Source organism: Haliaeetus albicilla, chromosome 7, assembly GCF_947461875.1.
Source record: "Haliaeetus albicilla chromosome 7, bHalAlb1.1, whole genome shotgun sequence".
NCBI classification, from domain to species: Eukaryota; Metazoa; Chordata; class Aves; order Accipitriformes; family Accipitridae; genus Haliaeetus; species Haliaeetus albicilla.
Genome location: NC_091489.1, coordinates 1,875,202 through 1,900,051, shown reverse-complemented (window position 1 = coordinate 1,900,051; position 24,850 = coordinate 1,875,202). Strand labels below are relative to the sequence as shown.

The 24,850-nt window shown below is 46.0% G+C and overlaps 2 protein-coding genes across 10 annotated transcripts in view; both read right to left on the bottom strand.

The window, feature by feature from the left end:
* FBXL20 (F-box and leucine rich repeat protein 20) overlaps positions 1-7,086 on the bottom strand; it is a 44,099-nt gene extending 37,013 nt beyond the window's left edge. For 2 of the 9 annotated variants that reach the window (XM_069786405.1, XM_069786410.1), the window contains exon 1: positions 6,607-6,855. In XM_069786405.1, coding sequence (XP_069642506.1) covers positions 6,607-6,648 — 42 coding nt within the window. In that variant the 5' untranslated portion in view covers positions 6,649-6,855. Of the gene's footprint in view, positions 1-5,543; positions 5,591-5,707; positions 6,003-6,606; positions 6,856-7,029 lie in introns of those variants that run through there. The other 7 variants (XM_069786403.1, XM_069786402.1, XM_069786400.1 and 4 more) reach the window with 7 other exon arrangements.
* A 366-nt stretch (positions 7,087-7,452) lies between these two features.
* MED1 (mediator complex subunit 1) lies at positions 7,453-24,544 on the bottom strand. The gene is made up of 17 exons (XM_069786396.1): positions 24,286-24,544; positions 22,144-22,250; positions 21,227-21,305; positions 20,713-20,767; positions 20,455-20,587; positions 19,666-19,694; positions 19,221-19,292; positions 18,841-18,915; positions 18,216-18,289; positions 17,731-17,820; positions 16,885-16,996; positions 16,436-16,560; positions 16,103-16,221; positions 15,260-15,461; positions 14,926-15,021; positions 14,713-14,818; positions 7,453-13,854 (listed from the first exon to the last, which is right to left on the bottom strand). The coding sequence occupies exons 1-17, from the start codon at positions 24,311-24,313 to the stop codon at positions 10,608-10,610; spliced, it is 4,749 nt and encodes a 1,582-aa protein (XP_069642497.1). The 5' UTR covers positions 24,314-24,544; the 3' UTR covers positions 7,453-10,607.
* Between the last annotated feature and the right edge of the window lie 306 nt (positions 24,545-24,850).

Sequence of the window (24,850 nt, the reverse complement as noted above, 5' to 3'; positions counted from 1 at the left end):
TGCCCATAAAAACAACATCCAAGACCAACAAAGAAGGAGAGTATAAATAAGACAAAGACTTCCTGACTTCACAGGGACGCAGCCTATGGCCATGGACTGTGCTATAAAACACCCACTATCACTATTTATTTTTTTCTCTTTAGAAGCTCATTTTAGCAGGGTAGCTGTTTACTACAAATACCCTCTGAATGGATTAAAAAAAACCCAACAACAAAAAATGGAGACATGCTTCAATATTTTCAGGCCAAAACTGAGACTCCTCTAGCTCTCCAAGTATGTACCAAGGCTCATCACAATTCAAATAGGCTTCTTTGATAAACAAATTTCTTATAGTTCTGCCCCTCTCCAAAGCCTACAGTTCTACATTACTGGTAATGAGCTTTCTTCGCTATTGGGTTTGTATTCAGCTATTACCTAAAAGATCATGATGGTAGTATTAGGCAAATATACTTGGAAATTAAGTCAAATGATGGTGTCTCAAAAAACCCCTACCTGAGATGAGGTGTGAAGGGCATTGGGCGAGTTTACCACACGCAAAAGGATGGTCAATCTGAAAGCAAAACTGACAGATGAGCCAGGTACATACAACCCCCAGCCACACAAAGACTCGGGCCCCTCCGCACAGCTGTGCGGTTAAAACATTTCATACCATATCAGTAAGGCTAACACATTCATTGGGTTGACTTTCATAATGGTATGAGTCAAATGAAGTACACAGCAAGGTAATCCAACACGAAAACAATAATTACCTGATCTATCCCAGGCCCCAATTAACAATGGTATCTAAAATAAAATGAGACATACCCGTGCATACAGGCTCTCTAACTCCCTTTCCTGTTATGCAAGCTACGATGCAAGACAGACACAGCCCAAGCAGTCCAGGACCTCTCCTTGGGAACACACACGGTCCCTGAGCCATCATCTGCAGCAGCTGCTCCGATCTGCAGCTCCCAAGTGAAACCACCTTGGGGAACCCCTGTTTCAGCACCAAGGCGGCACGCACCTCAGTAATCTGGAAGGAAAGCCCTCACCAGTGCCGTACACAAACGAACCCCAACACAACGCCCTGCTCTTCACCCAGCTCAGGCCAAGTGAGCGACGAGTCCTTATCGGGTGCTGCCCTAGCATTCTTTACTGCACAAATATCAGCAAGAGACGGGGGAGAAAATACAGGTTTTCCGGCATTTCTGCTTTTATTTCCTGCTGAAATTACTGTTGCCAGGGCCAACATTTCCACTGTTACCTAACTCGCAAGCACAATTCTTTGCAGAGGAAGAAGGAGGAAGAGAATCTCAATTGGGGAAAAAAAATTTGTGACACAAGCTTGGTCTCTCAGGTGACACGGGCTAAGGTCAAAGCACACACATAATCCAACGCTTGTAAAGCTGTTGCTCTACCTAATTATGGCAGGGATGTGCTTGTGGCTGCCTAGTACAAAGGCTACAAGGTGAAAGAGCTGGGAGACTGAAACCTCCCCCAGCGCTAATTTAATAAAAAGATGCAAAAGAAAAGTAATCAGAACTGGTTTCTGAAATACCTTTTCTTTATCGGTCAATTTTATAATTAACTGCTTCCCCTACATTATGCTTTCTTTGGCTTTTGGCAACAAGCCTATATGGCACCTGTATGGCAATATATGGCATGTAGATTGCGAAGGAGAAATTCAGAGCAACTAAGGTTTCCCCCCATTGCCCCCTCCTCCAACAAAAAGCCGCCTTCCTATTTAATCCTTCTCAGTCTCCCTGTAGCCTGGGTCAAGTATCTTTTGCACAACTAATTTGACTTTTGCTTCCACAGCTTGCTGAATTCTTCCTTTTCTCTACTAGAGTACAGAGCACAGCCACAGGACCAGCACAGTGGGGGTGTGAAACAAGTTATGGTTTACATCTCTCACTATCTTAATGTTTAAACAACCACTTTGTACACAATAAAGTAACATTTTATTATTCATCTGCCAAAAAAGAAGTGCTGGCTTAAAAAGTATTACACGTAAGTGTGGCATGAGGTAACGCCAAAATAAAAAAAATAAACTGAGGTAGGGGGAGTGAACAGGAGTATGGAAAGGCCATCAGCTTTGACACCCCCCCAAACCTGTATTTTTTATTCTGACAGTGTTTCTCATTACTTATGAGCCACATTATTAGATATCTGCCAAAACAAAACCATTTCGTTTCAACTGCACTACCTCATGTCTTCACTGCATTATATCAGCAACAGTTTCTCTTGCCATATAAAATGAAACACCATGGTAAGCATAATGTCAGTTTTTGCAAGTTTCTGCTAGAAAACAGCAAGGAGAGACACTGTGGGATGCAAAGAGTTATAGATACTCCCTGCCCGCTTTGTTTGTGTCTGCCTGTTTACACAACCTCCATTGCTTGAAATAACAAAGCCCTAACCAGAAGGGTAGAACGAAGCACAGGAGCAGCCCAGCAAAGGGAACAAAGACAAACCCAAAAGGATCAGCTCTAAACCGTGAAGCCAAGCAACCCTGAAATATGGAAACAGCATTTAAAGGCCAGGAGCCCAGCAGATTCAAAAATGGGATTAGGGTAATTGAGATTATTCAATTCATCTTTCTGAACGCAGACAGGATTAATTATTAGAAGGCAACTCAATTTTGAAGCATTTCAAGTTTCTCATTCTGCTTTCAGCTTACCTCATTTCATGGCAGATCTAAATTCAAGCAAGACCTAGGAACTACGCAAGCCACTAGCACAGTTCAGAAGAGTTAGAAATCCCTCACATTGAGGATCCCATAACCTAGGATGAGAGAAATGCTCTGAAATGCACTGGATTAATACATTTGTCTGACTGAAGGTGGTCGCAAGGCTCGTACACATGTTCGTTCCTCAGATACATCCCTGGTGTTCACACTTTTAAAAATTTTTTTAAAATAGGACAAACTGCCCCATAAAGAAATGCTTTACAGCCAGAATCACCTCCTGCTAATTGGAGGTTTTGAAGACTCCCTGAGGAAGCTAGAAAGGATGGTGCTTTTTTTTGTGTTGTTGTTTTTGTTTAAGGATGTAGAGGAAACTACATGTATTGCTCACAGTCTGGAAAAAAAGCAACTATAATTATTTAAGCCTGACAACGTGGCTCAACGGAACACAAGACACTGCAGAGCAAGAGATCCCTGCACGGGGAAAGCTTAAAAGCCAAGAGTCTGTTCATGCTGAAGATGTCCGCAACCCAGGGCTGGTCTAACACCAAAGAAGCCACTGTTTCATATAAAACGCTGCTCCTGATCATAGGCAGGCAGTTTTGTGCCGGATCACCTCTTTCAGCTCTGTACACGCATCTATGCGAGTGCTAACCATCTCAGAGCAGTGCCGCCTGACCACATCCACTTCGAAAACCAGAAAGCTCAGAGGAGCACTCTGTCCTAGAAGGCGTTGTTTATTTTTTGATGATGAGTTAGTGAGAGAAGCGAGTAAGTGAAAGCGAGCCTAAGACACCTGGTCTCCAGATGACATCCCGGGCCAGAAGAAGGTGGATGAGACAGATTAAAGGAGTGATGAGAACTAGAGCCTTCGGAAGGTAAAAAAGCCCTCAAAGAGTAGAGTACCAGTCAATCAAAAGCATCAGGAGATGACATCCCCTCCTCTTTGCTATTATTTAGTTGTAGTTCATCAGGCATCATGTATTAGGTACAACAGGAAGCAGAGAAACCCCAAATATATGCCAGGATTGCGATCTGTCAGGGCATGTTCCATATTAAACCAACACCACAGAAAATTAGGAGTCAATCTGGGTAATGTTTTCCCTTTTTGTTTGCTTTGCTACAGTAAGTGGTTATTTTCTCTGCGGTGGCCACACCTCCTATAAAGGGACTTACTTAGAATATGCTCTTTTGGCTGGGCATGCCAGAGTTCATTCTTTCATTTGAAAGAAAAGAGTTCCATTCTTACTGGAACAGACAGCTGGCTACACATACGTACCAGAAACCCATATGCAAGTCAAATTTAAGAAGCTTAGCCCATATTCCATTACCATATTTTATTACTACAGTAAGAAGAAATGATTATTAAATCCAATCTAGAGTGGATTTTAAAATTACCCAACAACAATAGTTCAGGAATCTGTTTACGTGGCTTAACGAAAGACAATAAACTTAAGTCTGAAAACCCAAATCAAACTCCCCCTCAATAACTCACTCGTTATTTGAAGTCTGAAACAGACACAATACACATTAGTCAGAACTCTGCATCAAGCTATTTTTACCCCAAGATAAGACTCCAGACATTCAAAGGCCCTACTTACCACTCCTCAGTCAGGGAAACTACCACGGCAGTCAGCTCTGCGTCTAATCCAGAGGTAACGCACAGGGCTATGTAGGAGGAGTACTAATCACCAAGCATTCAACCCCGTGCTGTCTTCGTTGATCTTACAATATTCAACAACTTTGAATAGCAGCTTCCAGTCTCAACACATTTTTGCATAATTGTCCTTATGTTACATTACATATGAACTATTACACTAAAAGGCACGCTCTTGTCAGTGAATAGGACTTTTACTTTTAAAGCAGAAACATTACAAACCGTTTTCTAGATAGCACGGCTAAATTTCTACGCATACTTCCCCTCTGAAAAATAAATCTATTTGCAAGTGTGAACACCTTAAGAGTTTAGAAGCTTTTCAGACCAAAACATCCTCACTAGAAACCCATGTATTTAAAGCAAAAGAGTTCTAAACTCGTCCCTTCCAGGATATATAGGTGAGTGGGTCAGAGATAATCAATGCTAGGGCTAATAAAACCATGCCCTCGATTCACTCACCAAAACATAGCCAAGAAACGGAATAATGTTTAAAGGCACTTCCTGTAGCTCAAAGTAAGCCTTTCTATAATACACTGACTCTTCCTGTACAAATATAGAGTAAAAAAAAATAAAGATTAATTTAGAACTCAAATACTCTTTGAATATTTTGCTTATTTTCAACTTGTCCATTTTTTACTATAGGAAGAAAACAACATACAATTCCAGCAAAAAAGCCCCACCCAAAACAAGCAAACCAAAGCTCTTCCCCACTCTTCTTCCACAATGAATTGGGTTAATCTTGTTTTGGTACAACCCTGATGAAAAGCTCTCCCAATACTGGAATGAACTCTAGTACTTCAAGACAAAGGCTAAGCAAGCAGAAAAGGTCATTGCCGTATAAGATGTTTCCCCACAGAAGACTGCTACCAACATGTTTTTATTCTCTACTCTGCTCTGTAACCAGCCGCTCTGCAGCAATAAAAAAAAAAAACAACCTCTCAGAAAAAAAATAAAAAAAATCTGTGCAGCCAAGAACAGACTAGAACAGTAAAAACAATAACCCCAGATAAAACACGTTACGCATGCAGCCTTCTGAGTTCCCAGGTTTAGTGCAATGTTTTTATCGTTTGGATGCTACAGAAACATGAATGTTATAACACAGTTTAACCTGAAACCATTCTGAACAGATAAGCTGCTACTTATTTACAGCGGCTGATACAGATTTCATACAGGAAGAAAACAATTTCATGTGCAATATTACAAAACCATTATTTTATGCACCTTTCTCAACTGCAGGGCCAGTTTCCTGGGGAATTCCGCGCTGTTCTCTGTGGAACCAGACACTCTTCAGTTTACTGTTAACCACTATTTTCGCTTGACAGCCTTCCCGTCCCCTCTCTGTGAGGGGGACACACACACACACACACACATAGCCACATCTTTACCATTCCAGGCTCTTTTCCTCCCATGTTGTCCTCGCACACAACACGAGCCAGGCGGTCGAGAGAAGGAATGGGCAGGTATTTTCATCCTCCACAACAGGCTCTTACAGTGATGAAAAGTAAACCCTGCTGCTCTCACTCCTGATACCAACCTCCTCCCCCACTCGGGGAAGACAGCTGTTACAACAATGCAGAGCTGGAAGCAGCCCGGGCTCGATAGGCTGCTTTGTGCCATATTCTTTGAATAGATCTTATTGTTTACCCTCTGCTCCTTCCGTCCTCTCCATCCCCCCACCTCCCCGTAATCAAATTTTTCTCGGCTACTGCCCAAAAAAAGACACGCCGGGGCCACCTTCCCCCCAGCTTCCCAGCCCCTCCCGGCCCAGGCCAGGCTGTCTTGTTTTCCAGGCTCGATTTCCCACATCCCCTGCTCCATCACCAACTTCGCTGCCAGCGCTCACACCCGCAGCAACACGTTGGCAGCAGCCCTGCGCACCCCCCCCCCCCCACCGCAGCACCCCCCCCGGGAGTTTACATCTGACGAGACAATGCCGTCAGACATAAAGGGGAACACGATGATGTAAAAGGGGGGAGCAAGAAGTTTCACACCAACAACACCCCCACACACACACCCGGGGGGGGGGGGGAGCAGCAGGCCCGAGCCCCCCCTCCCTGCACGCCCACACCCGTGGGGCTCCCCCCACTCCAGCCCTGTGGTAAAGCCCCCCCCAGCCCCACTCATAAATACCTCCCCCCCATCCAGCTTTCCCACAGGGCCGCGATGACCAGTTGTCCCGGGTGGGGGGGCCTCGCCCCGCCCCCCCCACCCCCCCACTGCGGCCTGGGGCCTCCCTCCCCGTCTCCTCAGCCGGGCCGGGCGGCCTCGCCGGCCGGGGCCTCACCTCAAAGCGGCTCTTAGTGACCCCGTTCATCTCCCTCCGCATGGCGGGGCCGGGGGCGGGCGGGGCCGGCGGGGAGGAGGAGGAAGAGGAGAAGGAGGAGGAGGAAGAGGAGAGGGGGGGAAGGGAGGGAGAGGGGGGAGGAAGGCCGGCGGAGGGAGGAGGGCAGGGGGTACCGGGGCTCCGCGGCCTCCGCCCGCCGCCGCCGCCGCGTCTCCTCCGGCCTCAACTTCAACCCAAAACAAAAACACTCCGCACCTGCCAGCAACGCGCACGCTCATTGGCCAGCGCCGGCTACGGCGCGCGGCGGCGGCGGGGGGGGAACACAGCGCGCGGGGAAGCGGGGCCGGTGGCGGGCGGGGGACACGACGGGACGGGAACGGGAAGGGGGGAGGCTGCACACCCCCCCGCCACCCCCCCACCTACCCCGCAGGCCGCCGCCGCCCCCATCGCGCCGCCGCCAGGGTCGCCCCCCTCCACGGTCTTACCGGGGAGGGGGGGGCTGCGAGGGGCGCCCCCTCCCCTCCCCGCGACACCGGGGGCTGTAGGACCCCCCCCCCGCGATATCCGGGGGCCGTGAGGATCCGCCCACTGATATCCGGGGGGGGGCGCCGCTCCCCCCCCCCTTCCCGGTGCCGCCGCGGGGACCGGGGGTCCCGGGGGGGGGGCGGTGTCCTCCGCCCCTTCGCGCTCTTCCGGGAGGAGCGGGGAGGCCGCGGAGTTCGACCAATCACGGGCCCGGCTGGCGCGACGTCACGATTATGTCATTCCCGCGGGAAAATCAAGCGTGGCGGGGCATCCCCGCCGCCTCCCGCCCCCCCCCCCCCCTTTCCAGTAAGCCGACACCTCTTTGTACCAAAGAGATTTATTTGCATGTAAATAAACATGTTCTTTGCAATATTTCCAAAAAAGTTGAAAGTACACTCTACGTCCAAAAAGAATGCAAAAGGAGCCGGGGGTATTTACAAAAAAAAGCAAATTTCCAGACAGGTATTTACATCACGACCATTTAGGAAAGAACCATTTTCTTTTAATCTCCATGTACACTTCACCACCTGAGATTAAAAGGTTTGGCTTTTATTTCGTTTACACCTTTTATCTTTCCAATACTGAAAGATGTTAAAATAATCGTCGAGAATAAGCAAAAATATTTTAAAAATAAAACATTTGTCAGAGACTGAGCATTTACACGTCAAAACACCTGTGTAGTCGTGTACCTCATCACGGCAACAGAAGCGTTGTGCAGCCAGTGCCTGGCTCCGGTCTCTCTCTCTCTCTCACATGATTTATATCACACACAGGGGAAGGGGACAGGGCACCAAAATGGGGCAAAAAAGCTTTAAATTGCTGCTGCCTCCACGGTCCGGGACTCACAACTCTCGCAGCAGCGGCGGCAGCAGGGAGGAGACTTTGCTCCCTCTAATTTCTGCAGGCAATGGTGATGCCCGCCTTTCGCAAAAGAAATTTAGGATATTCAACTTTGGTCTTGGGCGAGCGGAGAGGAAACGTGTGCAGCTCTTTCCTTTAAAACACATTTTTGTGTTAATTAGAAAGCTGAACAGTATTTCCTTCCAACTTTCACCAGTAAAACGTGACTCCGACTAATAAGTCCAGCAAACTGTCCCGTGAAATCCCCAGCCCTTATTCCACTTGAAGAGCGCCTCTTTCCGAAGGCTGTTTATGCCTTCACGTGACCCCGAACAGATCAAAGGGCTTTTTATTTAACAAAAACAACTTAAAAAACCCCAAAACCCGGGAGGGGCAGAACAAACACCGGCGACAACCTGCTGGAGTCTGAGCAGGCATCATTTCCCAGATGCAGCCGCCGTAGCAGGGTCTCAAGATAAATTCATCTGGTGTTGTGTTTCTTACATCCTCTTCATAGACACCCCGCAGTCATACGATTCTGATGCTGCGTAAGATAACGTCATTTGCTCCGGGTTTAGACTTTATTTACTATTTTCCTATGATTTCAGCACATGAAGATGGGAGCGCTGGTGAGGGGGAAGCTACGGTGTGCAGACCACAAGGAGCAAAGGATGAAGGATGGAAAATACAAGGGAGAGTTCTCCAGAGCCTGGTGGGGGTGGGGGTGGGCTTTGGAGAAATTCACGGCTCCCACGCTCTGCAGGAGCCCTGGAATTAAGCTGAAGGCAGGAAGAAGAGGTGAAACATCTCTAAATCAATTAACCGAATCGTCACCGCCCTACTGAAAAGACACTGGCCTCACTACGGCTTTGAAGGAGCCAGAAAAGAAACAGCTTGCCTGGGGTGTCACTGGGGTTAGACCGTAAGCAGGACTGGAAACCTCTGTGGTTTAACAGAAACTTCAATCTTTGACATCGTTTCTGACTGCATCCCCAAACGCGAAGTATCATCTCGTTCCCACGGGGGGAAATCCTGGCCTCCAGGAGTCAACAGCAAAACCCAGCGGGAGGAGGATTCTGCTCAGTACATGATTCAAAAGGAGATGTGTTTGCAGAACTCTTCATTTCCCGCATTCCTCTTCAGTGAATCAGATTTAACTGCTTTTAAAAATAAAACGCTCCCCTGAGTCTCTTTTCCTTTCAGGGACCACAAGATAAGACCATAGAGGATGCCTGAGTCACGCTCTTAATTCCACCCAAAAAGGGAAAACCCATCTTTTAAGGAAATCACTGCTTCTGCTGCAACTCTTATCTCAGATGAACCAGTTAGGGGCTGTTTTTCCAGCAGTGTCAGTGCTAACACCAGGACACGGCTGGCTAACACCTCCTGGAGAGAGAAGGCAATGCTCGTGTGCATTACCAGAACTACTATCTGAGAAGCACCCTGTATGTTAAAAGAAAAAAAAGCAAAAACCAAAATGAAACCCTGAAGGGCTCAGAAACAGATTGCAAAAACAAGGCCCATTTTTCAACCTTGAATGCACACACTAGCTGTTCTAGCGACATCAATGGAAGTATTCGTAGTGGATAAATTAAGCATGGCTCTAAAGTGTCCGCAGGACTGAGACGCGTGCAGCTTCCAGTCCATCGCTTTACAAATGCAGCATCAGGGGATTCTGGGGAAGCTCTGTTCGCTAGGCTTACAAGGAAGCAATGCTCAGATGAAGACAGTGGAGTCCCTTTTCAGTTTAGATTTGCTCCAACGCATGCCAGAATTTCACCAACTTCACCAAAGCTACAGTGGCTGCATGTATGCAGAGCTGCCCCAATCCATGGGCTCGACCCAAATTCCCAAGTCCCTTTGGGCTCTGCATCATACAATTAAAACAGAGATTGCCTGAAAACAAGCAGCATGAGGCATTCAGATACGGACATAAATAAATACCTAAATGAGAGGGAAGTCAAACATAAGACAGCAATCCTTCATCCCTGTGACCTGAATAAAATGCTGACATCCATCAGAACACAGTGCCCGATTCTGCAGAGCAGCTCGTATCAGAGGAAGACGAAGCTTCTCAGCACCACACCAAATCAGGCATTGAATGAAGAAATGCCACAAAAATAAAATAAATTTTAAAAATTCTCTTTTTTTCTTCCAACCACCCTTTTAAAAAGAATAAAACCCAACCCTAAAAGATGCCCTAAAATAATTACTTTAAAACTTCCTAAATACAAAAGCAACTTATTCTGAATGGGAAGAGGGGCAGAGGAACTCGGACTCTCCCAGAATAGCCTATGTTTCTGTTTGCACCAGTTTGGGGTCTGCTCCCACACTTACACGCATACTTAGCTTTATACCCATTAACTCTAATGGGGCTAGTAATACTTATAAATTAAGAATGAGTGTAAGTGTCTGCAGGAGGAAGGCCACAGTCAGGAACCTGGCTTGCCAAACAAGCTGCTGGCACTCACACTTTCTGTTCAGACTTTGGAGATCCTTGGAAATACTTTTTTTTTCTCTTCAAACACACCCCGTAAAGATCAGCGTGGCAGGTTTGCAATGAATGGTTCCTTTCTTTCCATCTCTAGAACCCGCAGGTCCTGCATACAGTTCATCTTTTAAAGACACCAAGAAAATTAATTGCCAATTAGAGCAACATCCATGAGATCGTCATCTTCTTCCCCGATCAAAAACTCAGGGCTAGCCCGGGATGGGCGCTCAGCCGAAAGGATAGCACTGCTTGTCATGGAGAGAGACTGGTCAGCTGAAATTGGGGACTTTGACCAGCTCTCTGGCTTCATGCTGTGAGATTTCTTCTTGTCTCTGTCTTTATCCCGATCCCGATCTCTGTCCCGGTCTTTGTCTTTCACTTTTTTCTTCTCTTTTTTGTGCTTCTTGTGTTTTTCTGAGCTATATTCAGGCAAAGGCCTAATGCCATCATCAGAGCTGGGGCTGTTCTGGTAGGATTTCTCTGCTATGGAAGAGCCCGACTCACTCTCACTGTCTATGTTTTGGGGAGTGTATGCTGGTGACTTACTGTGGCTGGGAGAGCAGCGTTCATGTTTTGGAGTAGATCCACTGATTAGAGGGGATCCATAGCTTTTGGAAGAAGCCATCTGAGGCCTTAGGCTATCCCCACCTCCTTCCCCAGGTTTCTGCAAAGTTACTTTGGCTTTAATGCTAGGGGAACCACCATCGTGTTTGCTGATGATAATTTTGGCCACTCCAGTGCTTCCAACATTTTTGGAATCTGAAGTCTTCTTGGAAGAGTCAACAGATCCTCCAGAAACAGAGACTTTAGATTTCTCTTTGTCACTCTTCTCACGTTTGCCCTGGAACTCACCTCCGGACATATTGTGTTTGGAGGACATAGTATGGCTTGAGGAATTGGAACTTGGCCCCATTTGTCCATCCATTGGGTCATCTCCACCAGGCCCGCTAGTGACAACCCCATGTTTAAGTTTGTCTATGACTGCAGTCAGAGATGGCTTCTTGTTTCTGCTTGGAGACTTGCCTTTGGAACTTCCATGCTGGTTTTGAGATGAAGACATGGAAGACCCGCTAGACGAAAAGGAAGATGAAGACGCCGTCGAAGAATTTGATGAAGGAGGTGGTTTCTGTGACATAGACCCAGAGGATCCCATTCCTGAAGACGATTTCATACTTGAGCTTGATCCGGTCCCAGACATATGGGAGCCTCCGGAACCTGAACTGATAGGTGACTTTGCTTTAGATGATGGGGGAGTACCCGGGACAGGTTTCATGGGAGAAGCAAGCTTGTCAGAACCTCCTGAGGGTCTAGAATGAGATGGAGAGATGTTTGGTTTACTCATGGAAGGGTTCATAAGTGATGATGGCTTTCCTTGAGGTTTCATCTTGGTACTTCCAGAACCGCTGCTGAGGCCATGTTTGGTGATGGGGGAGGATCCAGGCTTTCCCACTGACTGAGCTGAGCTTTTGGACTGACCTGAACTTGAGCCGCCTTGGCTTGAGTAGAGGCTGCTGCTCATCTTTGAGCCAGAAGACCCTTCTGATTTGCTGCTTTTAATTTTGCCTGAGGTTGAAGAGGAGGAAGAAGAGGAGGAGGAAGAATGGCTATGATGGCTTTTGCTGCTGGAGGAGGTGACAGAGCCACTACTTGTATACTGGCCATGTGAAGACGGTTTGCCCACAGTCACTGTTCCTTTTGGGATCTGAATGGTTATTTTTGGAATAGGAGGAGTAGCTACACCGGGAGGAGTCTGAGATCTGCCTGAACTCCCAGGAGATTTGGACCCACCTGTGCTTGCTGGTGGCGTGAAAGGCCTGTTTGATGAACTGTGAGATGGAGATTTCCCATCTGTCTCCTGCTTCTTCCGCTTTGGAAGTTTCTCTTTACTTTTACCATCACTGGATGGTGTCCGGCTGCGCTTCCCTGGCTTCCCATCTATCCCGGGACCTGCCATGTTACTTCCAGAGCCATTGCCTTCCTTTACCCGTTTCTGAGACTTTTCTTTTCCTATATCCCCTGTATTCAGTAAAGGGCTCTGACCTCCACTGTGATGCTCCATCATGTCAGAGGACCCCAGTGCTTTGCTTGCAGCTGCAATAATACTAAAATCTACCGTATCGGACTGATTGCTCCCCTTAAACTTATTTTCTCCCCCATCAGTCCCCAAGACTTGCACCCCCAAAGTAGTTAGAGCCTGGGACGCATAGCCCTTGAAATCATCAGTGTCTCCACTCTGACTACTCTCATCAAAGTACTCCTCCCCAAAGCCACTTTGACTCTGACTGTTCAGCAAGTCAGGATTGAAATCTACTCCATCTGGAAAAAAATGGTTTGAAGAATCGCTGTTGGGGCTCACAGCAGCATCTGCTATCAGGTCTGCTGGATCTGTGTATGGGTTCTCACTATTGTTCGTCTGAAAAACATCTGGGTCAAAGAGGGCACTTTGTGAATGTCCTGAACTAGAAGAGTCTCTTACTGGAGTACCAATGGGTGGACAGTCCTCGTTAGTGGTGGGTAGCTTGGAAGCCTCCTCTGCTATATCCGAAAGGATATCAGTAACATCGGCTCCAATACTGTCCGAACTAGAAAGTCGAACCATTCTCTGAATACTGGGCTGTGAGTGAGGTATAGGCTGCGGGTATGTAGTAGGAGGAGTGCTGCATTGGCTGGGTGCTGGAGTAATATGAGGGGTGTCCAGGGTATCTGCAGTCATGTTGACATCAAAAATGGGATTCTGGGAGTCAACATCCATTGAAAAGAGCTCCCTCTGGAAATCATCCTCAGTCTGATGCTTGGGCTTGTCGGCCGGCATGCGGGACTTTTTTTTCTTTTGCTTATTCCCCCCAGGGCCCATTTCCATTCTGGGGGAGCCAGAGGAAGAGTTCTGCCTTTCGAGAGGGCTGCTCCCATACAGAGTGGAGAAATCCTGAGGGGGATTCTCTTTAAGAAGGTTCATGAGCATGGGGTGGTTCTTGGTGTTGCTTGCTGGTGAGGATACTGGTGGTGGTGTGTGATGGGGAGGGGTTGGACTTGAGCCAATGGTAGACCCCACATTCCCTGTGATCTGCAACAAACTAGTGAGAATAGGGTTCTGAGACACTTTGCTGAAGTCCTCCCCATGGCCCACCGAGTCATGCCTCTCTTTCATGCTTATGCTCATGTTAAACAAAGTAGTGATGGGCCCCCCAGGAAAAGTGTTTGTTGGGGTAGTGGTACCACTCATTGGGTTGCTGCCTGTGGTCATGCCATACCCTGGGCTGCTGGCTGGGGGAAGATTTTTCTTCACCATATCTTCTACTGTCTCTGCAATGAGGGATAAGGCTGGTGTGTCTGCTTGAATCGTTTCTGCTTTTCTACGAATTGCTCTCATGGTGACAGGAATGGACATACATCTGCAAGACACAAGACAAAGGGTTTAGCGTGCATTTTGCTGCCCTATAGCAATGTTCACTGAAGACGTTTCAATAACTTCATCCGACATAAAGCAAGCAGTAAAGCTCTTGGGCACAAGGGAGCAACAGGTCCAGGCACTGTAAATGCCTTGCTGTTCTGCTTGTATTTACACTTATCCCATCAAGCTTTTCTAGCCACGAGACAACTGTGCCTTTATGCGTTGTCCTGCAATCACGAAGGGAGAATTAATATATCAATTAACTCTAATATTAAACTAATAGCTGACAGATCATGATCTTGTAGGTAAAGCACAGGATGCCACCTGGGTTGTTACTCTGATTCTGCCAGAAAACACCTTTGTCTAAGCTTGGCAAACCTAATTTCCTGCAACCCTGTAAAAATCAACAATAATGCCACATGCTACTCAGGGACGAGAAGCCTATGATGTTCTGACACAAAAAATAGCTATTCTCACTCAGAAGGTCTGTGCTGTACCCTGTTAACATTCTATTGTGTTCTGAATGGTGGCTGGGGTGGAGGAACCTTGATAAAAGGCCTGTGTAAATGACAAACTGCAGGGGAGCTCTTCCACATTTTACAAGACTTAGAAAGCAACCAACTACAGTAGGCATAAATAGTAGGCACCTCAGAGACGCACTCAAAAATAAGTAGCTATGGTTCAACGTCTGGAATGAAATTTTCAATAGGGCTCCAAGCTTTCCTCTCTTGCAAGTAACCACTACTAAAACTCACCCGCAGACAGAACGGCTCCAATACCGCTACGATAAATATGAGATAGACATAGAGTTAATCTATATGATTTAGAGTCCATGGTGGCACAAAAAAATTGAGCTTACCTTTGAACAACTTTGGCAATGAAATCATCTGTACAGATAAGAGCATCGGACAGCCCTTTGTACAGCTTACAGTTCACATGAGTAGAATCTTGAACATCCATTACCACTAAAAGAGAGAAGGCATTTGGAAGAGATCAAAATCCTGGTTACAGTGGAAGAAATCCCTGCCACCCTTTCCAAAAACACACTCATGCTTTTATTGAGTCCACTTACCACACACCAGGGAGTCATTCACAGGATGCTGAAAGGATACACTAAAACAGGAGTCAGAGAGAGGACAAACTTCAAACTGCAGGATCCCAGGAGAATCTGAAAGACATGGGAAATGTTAAATTAGGGAACACAGGAGATGAACCAGAGGCACCAGCTCAATACCCCCATATAGAAGGAAAAGGAAAAAAAAAAAAAAAGAAAAAAAGAGAGAGAGAGAGAGAGAGAGAGAGAGAGGAAAGCAGCATGGGTCTCATTTCTTATTCCTACACCTGGGAATATCACCCAGGGTTTTTTTACTGTCCACACATTATTTACCACTCCACGCGGTACCCACCTTCTTTTAAAACAGTTCGCTTGACACAGCTGCCAATCAGTGTGTTGTATGCCACTTGATGTCTGATCAAATTGAGGATGAGAGGAACCCGTCCCGGGTGCTGGAAGGCGATTTTACTAATCAAAGTTCCTTGAAGGCTTCTTCCATCTGGGAGAGGAGCATCTTTGTTCAGAAAGTAACAGTGCTGCTGTCCTGGAAGAGCCTGACAAACAATTTCTGCTTTACTCCAACTACTGCTGGGTACAAGGCAATAACAGACATCTAGGAAGGAAAGAGCAGGCCCCGGATCCAAGTGACGCCAAGCCACCTTTCTGGCTGAAAATGACAAACAATGAAGACACTTTCCTTCCCATTTGAACAAGCAAAACACGATTTCAGCTCCTCAGAAGTAGTACTGCCAAACAGTACTCACTGTCCCAGTAAAATGGTTTCCTACAGTATGGCATCCCTTCTGAGGAAAAGGCAAATCCTCTGCAGTTAACAGGAGATCCATCATTGACAAATTAAGAACTAGGATTTCTCCCAAAATGATGCGATTTGTTCAGCCACACATTACAGTCTGAACAAGAGGAAGGGACAGCACCTGGGAAGGCTCAGTCCCACACCTCTGCTGTCATTCCGGCAGCTGCACTTCAACAGCAATGGATTTTTCATTACCCAATATTCCTAATTACTGTGGTCATGTTGGTATCTGAATTCTACTGCTTCGATAGCATAGTTTTTGCCTATAAATAAATGCTAGACCAATTTCCTTTATCCCACTTGAAAGATACCTGAAACAGACGAAAAACCCCAAACTGCTTATCTACAAGCATAACATCCTGGTTGTAACAACATACTTACTGCATAGAAGCGCATATTGTGGTTTAAAGGTAGAGGATCAGCCTCCTTGGATAATTCAAACTGTGTGATCAACTCATACAAGGGTACAAATGTTGGTGGTGTGTCGAACAGTGGAATACCTGAGGGAGGAAGATGGCACAGAATGATAGCACCTGGGAGCCAGAAAGAGATGGCGGGCCAGAGAAGGCATTACCATCTAATAAAAGAAACTTATCCAGGTTTTACCGAAAAAAGCACAAAATCCTGAGCAACTGTTCTGGCACACTTTAAAAATTAGCAGCAGTTTATTGATAAAAACCTAGGGAGTATCTGTCTGACAGATCTGCAACCCACCTGTGCAGCCCTGAAGTTTCTGAATGAAAGCTCGAGACACTGGAATGGGACGTGGGAATTTCAGGAAGAAACAAGCTGGTAAGTCCACACTGTTGGCACTGGTGATTGACGAGAAAGATGGAGTTCTGAAATATTGGGTTAATACAAGATCTTATTAGATGCAGGGCATGACTCTGGCGTCTGCTATGAGCACCAGACATACAATTTACTGTTCGATCAAATACAAACAGATTGTTATACCTTCTTAAAAATTAAGACACTCCTCAAAAGCATGTCACATGCCTGAAATAACGTATTTCTTGGCTTAAAGATAGCACATAAGTGCTTTATATAATGCTATGACATCATGCAGTCATCTCCCCGCTCTGACTTCAACAGAGGCCTGAATGTTGAATTTGCACCTCAACAAGGCTGCTGAGAAAGGCCTGGCAGACATGTCCTTTGCTTACCCTTTGCTGTCAACTGGATGAGAGCCCATAATCAGTGGTGCAATTGGAAGTTTGTACATAGTCATGGTTCCCTCAACTGTTACTGATACATTCATACCCAAAGACCGAGGAACTGCAAGACGAAGCCAGAAAAAAAACCCAACAACATAAGCTGATGAAAAAAAAAAAAGGTGCAAGCTTTACGAATTACATATCACTATGGTGGAAATATCTTAATTCCTCCACAAGGCACAGTTTTCAGCATTCACTTTTATCACTAAATGGACTACAGCCAAACTACTTATGCGACCTAACGCTCTATTTTACTCTTTCACGGTAGACCAATTGCATAATTCTTAAAATATATTCCAAATATGTTTGCAAGTTTGTCATATGCTCTTTACAAAGCTATTTACAAATAATGATTTTGGACAATTTCACCCTCTTCTTCTCCGAGACCAGCCCCAATTTTAATTGGTGCTTGGTTTTGTCATTTTTCTGAGAGACAGATCTCCATGTTCATGCATAAAAAATAATCTTCTAGTAAGACAGCAGAGATACAAGTATTCCCACAATAAAATGAATCTCATGTTAACGATGAAATTCACCCTAAGGGAAAAGGCTCTGTCTGCAGACCGTCACCCTCGGTAGCAGTCCAGCTCAAACTCCAGAATAGCCATGAGGTTCGAGAAGATGGTCAACTAAGCCAGCATTTGCACATGGGCTTCTTAAACCCGTGTCCTCCGAGAGTCAGTCTATGATTTTCCTGTATTACAGGGTGACAGCAGAGGGGAGCTAGACTGTTGGAATTCTGCTTTCTTCTCTCCTCCAAGCAGTAGTAGTCCACACTAGCTACAGCTGACCTACCATTGTTCTCATGCAAAATAACGGGGGCTCCAGTGCCATCTTCAAATAAGTCATAGGGCGAGACATAATACTTGAGATTCATCAGAAGACCTGTGGGAAAGAAGCTTTTGAACAGGCATCCTGACAATACAATTTAACCCAATAATTATTAACCCCTGTAACCACATAATATTTGCACTGTAACACAGCACATGCTGTGCAGAGCTGCTACTGCACCTTGAAAGAGTTGTTCTCTGCTGCCAAAGACACAGACATGGCCATCTGCCATAAAATTACCGTGTGCAGCTTTGTAAAGAAAAGCTAGCCTTCTGGATCATGCGGGACTTGCAAATACCCAACCACCTTGTCCCTCCTTTAGTTTGTTTAGCATTTCCCATTACTGCCCTTAGTTAATGTGAAACTAACAACATTACAAACAAACATAAAGGGGATCCTGAACAAAGTAATTTTTATTCTTTTCTTTTTTAACTGTTAATCAAAGATACCTCCACTCCTGGGAGTGAGATAGCCAACACTGCCATGAAGAATCTTGTCGAGAGGATTTGCATTGGTGGCTTGCCTGCAAGAGAGGCAATCACAGATCTGTAAGAAGCCAGAGTCATACCTGAAGCCAAAAGTCATGTGCTGATGGCAATCTAAGATTTGCTCAATATATACAATTCTCAGTAACACAGAGGCAGTGATCTTAAACTTCACAGTTATAGGCAAAACAAAAGCTACTTTAGTCTCTACAGCACGGATGGTTTATCCACTGAATCGACAGCAGTGAAAGATGGGCAAATCTTTCTTAATTTCTTGCTGTAAAAGACATTACCACTAATCCATCTAGTTACAAACTTTCTACCTTCCAGACTTTCTTTCAATTCAATTCTGCAGTTAAAAAGCAATTTCTCAGAAAGCTCTAAGCAGTTTTTCTCTCTCTCTGCATATCATTCCCCTGCTAGCACAGGCCTTCTATAGTCTCAGCATTGTACTTCTTAGCAGTAATGTCAGGCTATACAGGCACTGATGTGACACTTGCGGGATATACAGTACTTGGCATGATCAGAATCAGCATTATTAAGTAAAAACAAACCAACAAAACCCAACAAACGATATAGATGTCCTTACCAATACATCCCTGCCATTTTTGAGAGATCCAACTCTAAGGACTGCAGAGCTAAGTACATTTTAGTTTTAAGTTTGCTAGGGGAAAAAAAAACACAAAACAATATAAAATTGAAAGGAACTGTGCAATAACATTCAACTCACAGAGCTGCTGGCTGACAAGCTGCAGTACTTGCCATCAGACCAAGCATTTAGAAATTATAACTCTGCATTCCCACTTCACATTAAATCTTCCCTACCCACTCTGTGCACATGCAAGCCATGGTGATGAAGTCAGTAGGATCACACACAATGAAAATTTAAGCACAGAATAAAAAGCTTGTAGATTCGCTTAATTTTATATATGCGGTTGTAAATAAACGTAATACATATTCTAGACTTACTTGTCTCCTGGCAACTTATACAGGTTCACAAGCCCCCTTAGGTGCTTAGAAAATTCATCAAAGTTTTTCTCTCTGAAAGGAAGAAAAAGTAACATGTATTCAAATTCATAGCAGATTAGGTTTTGTTTTAAAAAGTTCTAAGTTCACTAAACCACTTAAAAAAATACTTTTGCTACATGAAAGCTACAAAATGTGTTCTTTAAATGATCCAGCTTTAATGATTCTGATGAATGTTGTGCTGTGGCTTCCAAGATACCATGCACAGCAGTCAGAATCTGAAGTATCTGAACCAAAGCCAGAAAATCCCCTGGAGAAGTGGAAAGACTTTGTGGGGAAAGAACAGTTATGAAACATTTTGCATTTCCAGACATAAAATAGCATCAGATCAATACTGCAAAGAGAAGCTACAACCAAGAAAGTGCTACAACCAAGTCTTGTTGCTCACCTCAGATGTTGCACCAATTCTGGACAACTCTGAAAAGGAAAGAACATACAACGATATCAATGTCGAATGCAGCAATTTCAGTCTTTGTGCAGCACAGCAACTGTAAAGTATTAGGACAGTAACATTTGTAGCATCAGCTTTTCATGAGAAGCAACACAATGCTCACAACTACATATTGCTCTGGTTCTAGTTCTGTTTCTCAACCTGCTCTGGGAAAAATTCAAGCAATCTCTTAAACAACTGATTTGAAATAAAACTTTTAAAATTGTGAAGCCTTACGTTGAAAACCTATGATCTTATATAGAGATATTAAAAATGGTCTGTTTTCAGAAGAGTGGCTAGGCCAACGTAAATAGCAAGTGCAAACTCTCATACATGTGCAGAAAGGAAGACATTTCCTTTCAGCATTCCGTGTTTTAGTATTGTCCATTCAGAGATCTAAGTTTTATATGATTAATTTCCCTATCCTTCCTCCAGAATAAAAATTCTCAGAAATACAGCGATGGCTTCCTCAAATAATGTTGGCAGTTATAAAACCACTCAGAGAAAAAGAGAGACCATCAGTAAAACAGTCCTTGCACACGTACACTACATCAATCAGATTAACCCACAAGAACAGATTACTCCACGGAGGCTTTTACTTTCCACTAGAACAAGCAGCAAAGGTGCAATGCTAGGTCTAGCAGAACATTCAATATAATCCATTTCCTCTGCTCAGACAAACGGGAGCCAAAATGGCAGTTCCAAAAACACAAAGGCATTACCCTCATCTTTGTCAGTAATACATACCACAGGGTTTTCTCCATGGTGAGCCACCTTGACATCACACAGCAGCCCTGTAGGATCTAACTGGACTTCCACATAGAACATGTCTGAAGTGATGTAACATTCAGTGCCATTTGCACTAAGGTGAGATCCAAGGCTTACATACAAAACAAAACAAAAATTGCTATGAGATGCACACAAAAACCAATCAAACCAGCAGTGAGATTACGATGCGTACAGATAAACGGGAAAAGCCTTTGCTATAAAATAAAGAAGACCTACCCATTTTGTCTAGCTATAGACTCTAAGCGATCTGTCATGGCAGGCAGAGAAGATACTAGATGGAGAGAGCAAAAAACAAGGCTTAGTGAAATGATTCCACATTTCCCCAGGCATAAGACATCAGCATTAAACCCAATCTCAACTAGTTACTGCCTCCCATGGCCCGTCACACCTTCACATGTGCAACTATATACATTATCTGTACTCAAAATACAGGCAGAATGAACAACTTTCATAGAGAAAACTGAACATTCTTAGAACTGCAAAGACAGAATGGTTCTTCTTCCACAAGTGGAATTCAGGTATGGGCATTTAGAATAAAACTAACACAGGCCATCTTGACTGGTACTGACTGGCACCGAGATAAGCGTGCTTATGTAAACGTTAGCACACATGCCCTAGGAACACAGGGATAAGTGCTACCAACAACCTTGCTTGCTTTTATGATTTCGAGCATTTCCACAGCATACCACTGTTAAGCAGTCTGTAAAGTGCACGCACAGAACGTACCAACCTTTTAATGCCTTCTGCAAAGTCTCCAAACAGCTCACCAGATGTTGGTGCCCCCCAGAGTTCATCACAACTCGCTTTTCCTTAGTCAGAAAGAAGAAAAATGTCCTTTTTGTGTATCACTCAGTAAGAGGGAATTATTGCAACTTTTGTTGAGTCAAGTGAGGTTTATTTAGGTAATTAAAAGCAGATTAGACTTCATCCCCAAATTACATCCTCATTTTGACTCCTGCAGGAGAACAGTATCCATTTTGGAAGCAGGTAGCAAAGGCAGGCCTGGAATTGATTTATTTTCTTTTAAGCAACTTGCTCATCTGGAAGAACAGACTGTAGCAACTTTTTAATAGGCATAAGCTAAGAGTTATATAGGAAATGACAGAGAAATAACGAGACAGGCAAACTTTTAACACCACAATATATGCAGAAGCCTTTGATGTAGCTCTCCCCTGCCTCCTGCTCCTCCTTCCCCCTACCCAGAGACCAGTATTTCAAACCCACGTCTGACTAAGCCAACACTGAGTTTTGAATATCACTGAACGGGGAGCAAATTGCTTTACAAAACACAACATCCTGAAACAGCAAGTGGCAGAATGGTTTGGGCTTCTCAGCACTGGCTGGAACCACAAGTTTGACCCTTTTCCTAGTGCTGAGCTGACAGCTGCCCCATGTCAATTAGGCTGCAGAGGGGAGGCTGTAATTAGGGAAGGCAAAGACAGGCCAGACAGAAAGGGTACAGACATCACTCCCTCCCCTGCACACTGCGGGGTGTGAGAACTGGCACGCCTCACCCACGCTGGCCCAGGAGGCAGTCAAGGCTTGAACAAAGGGTAAAGCACTTTGAAGAGATCTAACAAACCGACAACAAAATTATTGCTAAAGAAACTTCAGAAACCCTCCTGCTGAGATCTCAACAATCCTCACCATGACTTGACGGACTAACTTCATGGTTTCTGTCCAAGGTCTGTTTTGGTTGTACTTTGCATGAAGTTTTTCTAAGAGGGTACTCATCTTATTCAGCTTCTCTGTTTCTGTAAGACGGGAATATTCAGAAAAGAGAATGAGACAATATTTGAAGCTTTACAAATAAAACAGCTTGGCAGTTACGATAAAAATACTTCCTAGCTTTAAGCTAACCATGATTTCAAAAAACTTATTTTCTGCTGATTTATCCCTGCAACCTAGACCTTAAAGTTAAGTAAACGTTAAGGATGTATCACAAACTATCAAAACCTAAAGGACCATAAAATGCCTACAGGCCTGTTGGGAAAAGCCCAGCTCCTATTCTGCACAGACTCTGAGTGATGTGGCCCCATCAGGTTAAGTTCTGGCATGACAGGAATGTATTGGGGCACTGTTTGAAGATACAAGGGCATGGTCTAAAGACAAAGCTTCCCTGGGACAGGAAACAGAGAGTGTAGAAAACATTGTGTTAAAGAAGCAAGGCTAAGCTTCATTTCCTGGATTCCCCTTCACTGTTTACTCTTCCAGCTATCCAACCCCCTGTACAATAAAGACCTTCACACAGACCCTTCCACCACCAAAAACCTCAACCAAATCAGTCCAACTGCCAGCTGTCACAAGTTCTCTGATCAGACACACCCCTACCTCATGCTAGCTTGAAACTGAGGGCTGGTGTCTCCTCGGTGCTGTTCTAGAGCCAGGGCACAGCTCCCTACCCTCTGAGATACTGAAGCAGTGGATGACTTGGGGGGGGTCACGGATCTCTACCAACCTGGAACCTACTCAGCCTTTACAAAACCCCTCTCATATCCCACAGGCTCTCATCTACTACCTATGGTTCTACAAGCTCATATCTATATATTTTAGAAAGTTCCACTGTTGTTAATAATATTTCTTTGATGGGAGACAAGGAAGGATACAGGATCAGTAACTAAGCAAAAAACTAGAGTTGGACAGTTCAGCTAAAAAAGTTCCAAGATTAAATGGTTCATTTTTTCCCTACTATCTAGTTGGATGCATGCACAAAGATAACGCAGCTTTCAGGAGTACCTATAATTTTGTCTTTTTTTGCTGTGAGACAGCTTTTTCTACACTTGCATTTGTCAAAAAATCCCAGCGGACATCACTGCCAAAATAAACCCTGCCACTGGCACTAGTGGGTCCAAGGCAAACAGACGCCTACGACATTTTAACTGCCACAGCATGCAACCCTGTAAGTCCTCACCTGCAAAATTTCAAGGCTTTGTTTTCATTATTGATGCATGTACAGTTCATAGATCTAATGCTGACCCCATCCAATCCAAGCATTAAGAAATAAACAAACATTTGCTAGATCTTTTCAGACACTTTATACCTCTCGGCTACGTTAGAATCACAGAACTGTTGAGGCTGGAAGGGACCTCTGGAGTTCACCTGGTCCAAGCCCCCTGCCCAAGCAGGGCCACGGAGAGTTGGTTGTCCAGGACCGTGTCCTGATGGCTTCTGAACATCTCCAAGGATGCTGACTCCACCACCTCTCTGGGCACACTGTTTGAGTGCTTGGGCACCCTCAGAGTGAAAAAGTGTTTCCTGATGCTCAGGTGGAGCCTCCCACCTTTCAGTTTGTGCCCAAGGGCTTATGTTCACCTCCCAAATGAGCCGGGCTCCCTCCGCTTTACGCTCTTCCTCCAGGAATTTCTGTACATCCATAAGACCCCATTAAGCCCTGGGACAGGGGCAGTTCTGACAGATTTCAGCACTGTTAAGAGCCTCACGAGGATATCCGCCTTTTTATTTCCTCCCCCCCCCCCCCCCAAAAAACCCAGAACCAGCCCGCAGCCAGCACGAAGACCCAGAGGCCCGGCCGGGGGTGGGGGGGGGAAGCGAGTCACGGTGCCGGTGAAAGGATCTTCGTCCTCCCGCCGGCCCGCGGCCCCGCTGCCGTTTTTTTCGGGGAGATACCTCAGCCCCAGCCCGACACTCAGCCGCACCGACCACCGTGCCGGTGCCTCGGGAGACACCGGGACAACCCCCCGCCACACACACACACACAGCCCGGTCTCCTCACAGAACCGGCGGGAAAGCCCTCGCGCCAGCCGCGCCCCCCCGGCGGCACTCACTCACCCTCGGCACCGCCCGGCGCCGCCTTCATGCCGCGGGTGGGGACGGGCGGCTCCGCGGCGGACCGCAGCGCCGGCGTCGCGTCGGGCCGGGCCGGGAGCGTGAAGGGGGTAAAGGAGGGGGGTGTGTGTGGGGGGGTGTGTGTGGGGGTGTGAGAGCCGCGGCCGGGCCGCTGCCCGCCGGCCTCACACGACGGCGGCGGCCGCCGCCGCCATCCCTCCGGCCGCGGCTGCGCTGGGGGAGCGCGGCGCTCCCGCCTTCTCGCGAGAGCCGCCACGTCTCGCGAGAGGGCGGGGAGGAGAGGTGGGAGGGGGCAGTGGGCGGAGCCTGGCGCCACACGCTCCGCCCCCCCACCCCCCCATCACCCCGCCCAACCTCCTTCAAGCGCGGTGGCGGCGGCCGGCGCGGAGCAGCCGCGCGTTACGCCGCCCGTTACCGGTCGCGGTTTAACCCCTGGTGCTTCGATAGAACGCGCTCCTCCCGGTATCTAGGCCGAACTAGACGACCCGCGGGATCAGCTTTTTAAAACTCAACCCGGAGAAAGAGAGGCGAGGCGTTAGGCGAGGCG

Coding starts and splice junctions, on each gene's coding strand:
- MED1 (XM_069786396.1), bottom strand. CDS start 24,313: ATGAAGGCGGCGCCGGGCGGTGCCGAGG. Junction 21,306..22,143: donor AGTTAGTCCGTCAAGTCATG/GTGAGGATTGTT, acceptor TTTCTGACTAAG/GAAAAGCGAGTTGTGATGAA. Junction 13,855..14,712: donor ATTGCCAAAGTTGTTCAAAG/GTAAGCTCAATT, acceptor TGTGTCTTGCAG/ATGTATGTCCATTCCTGTCA.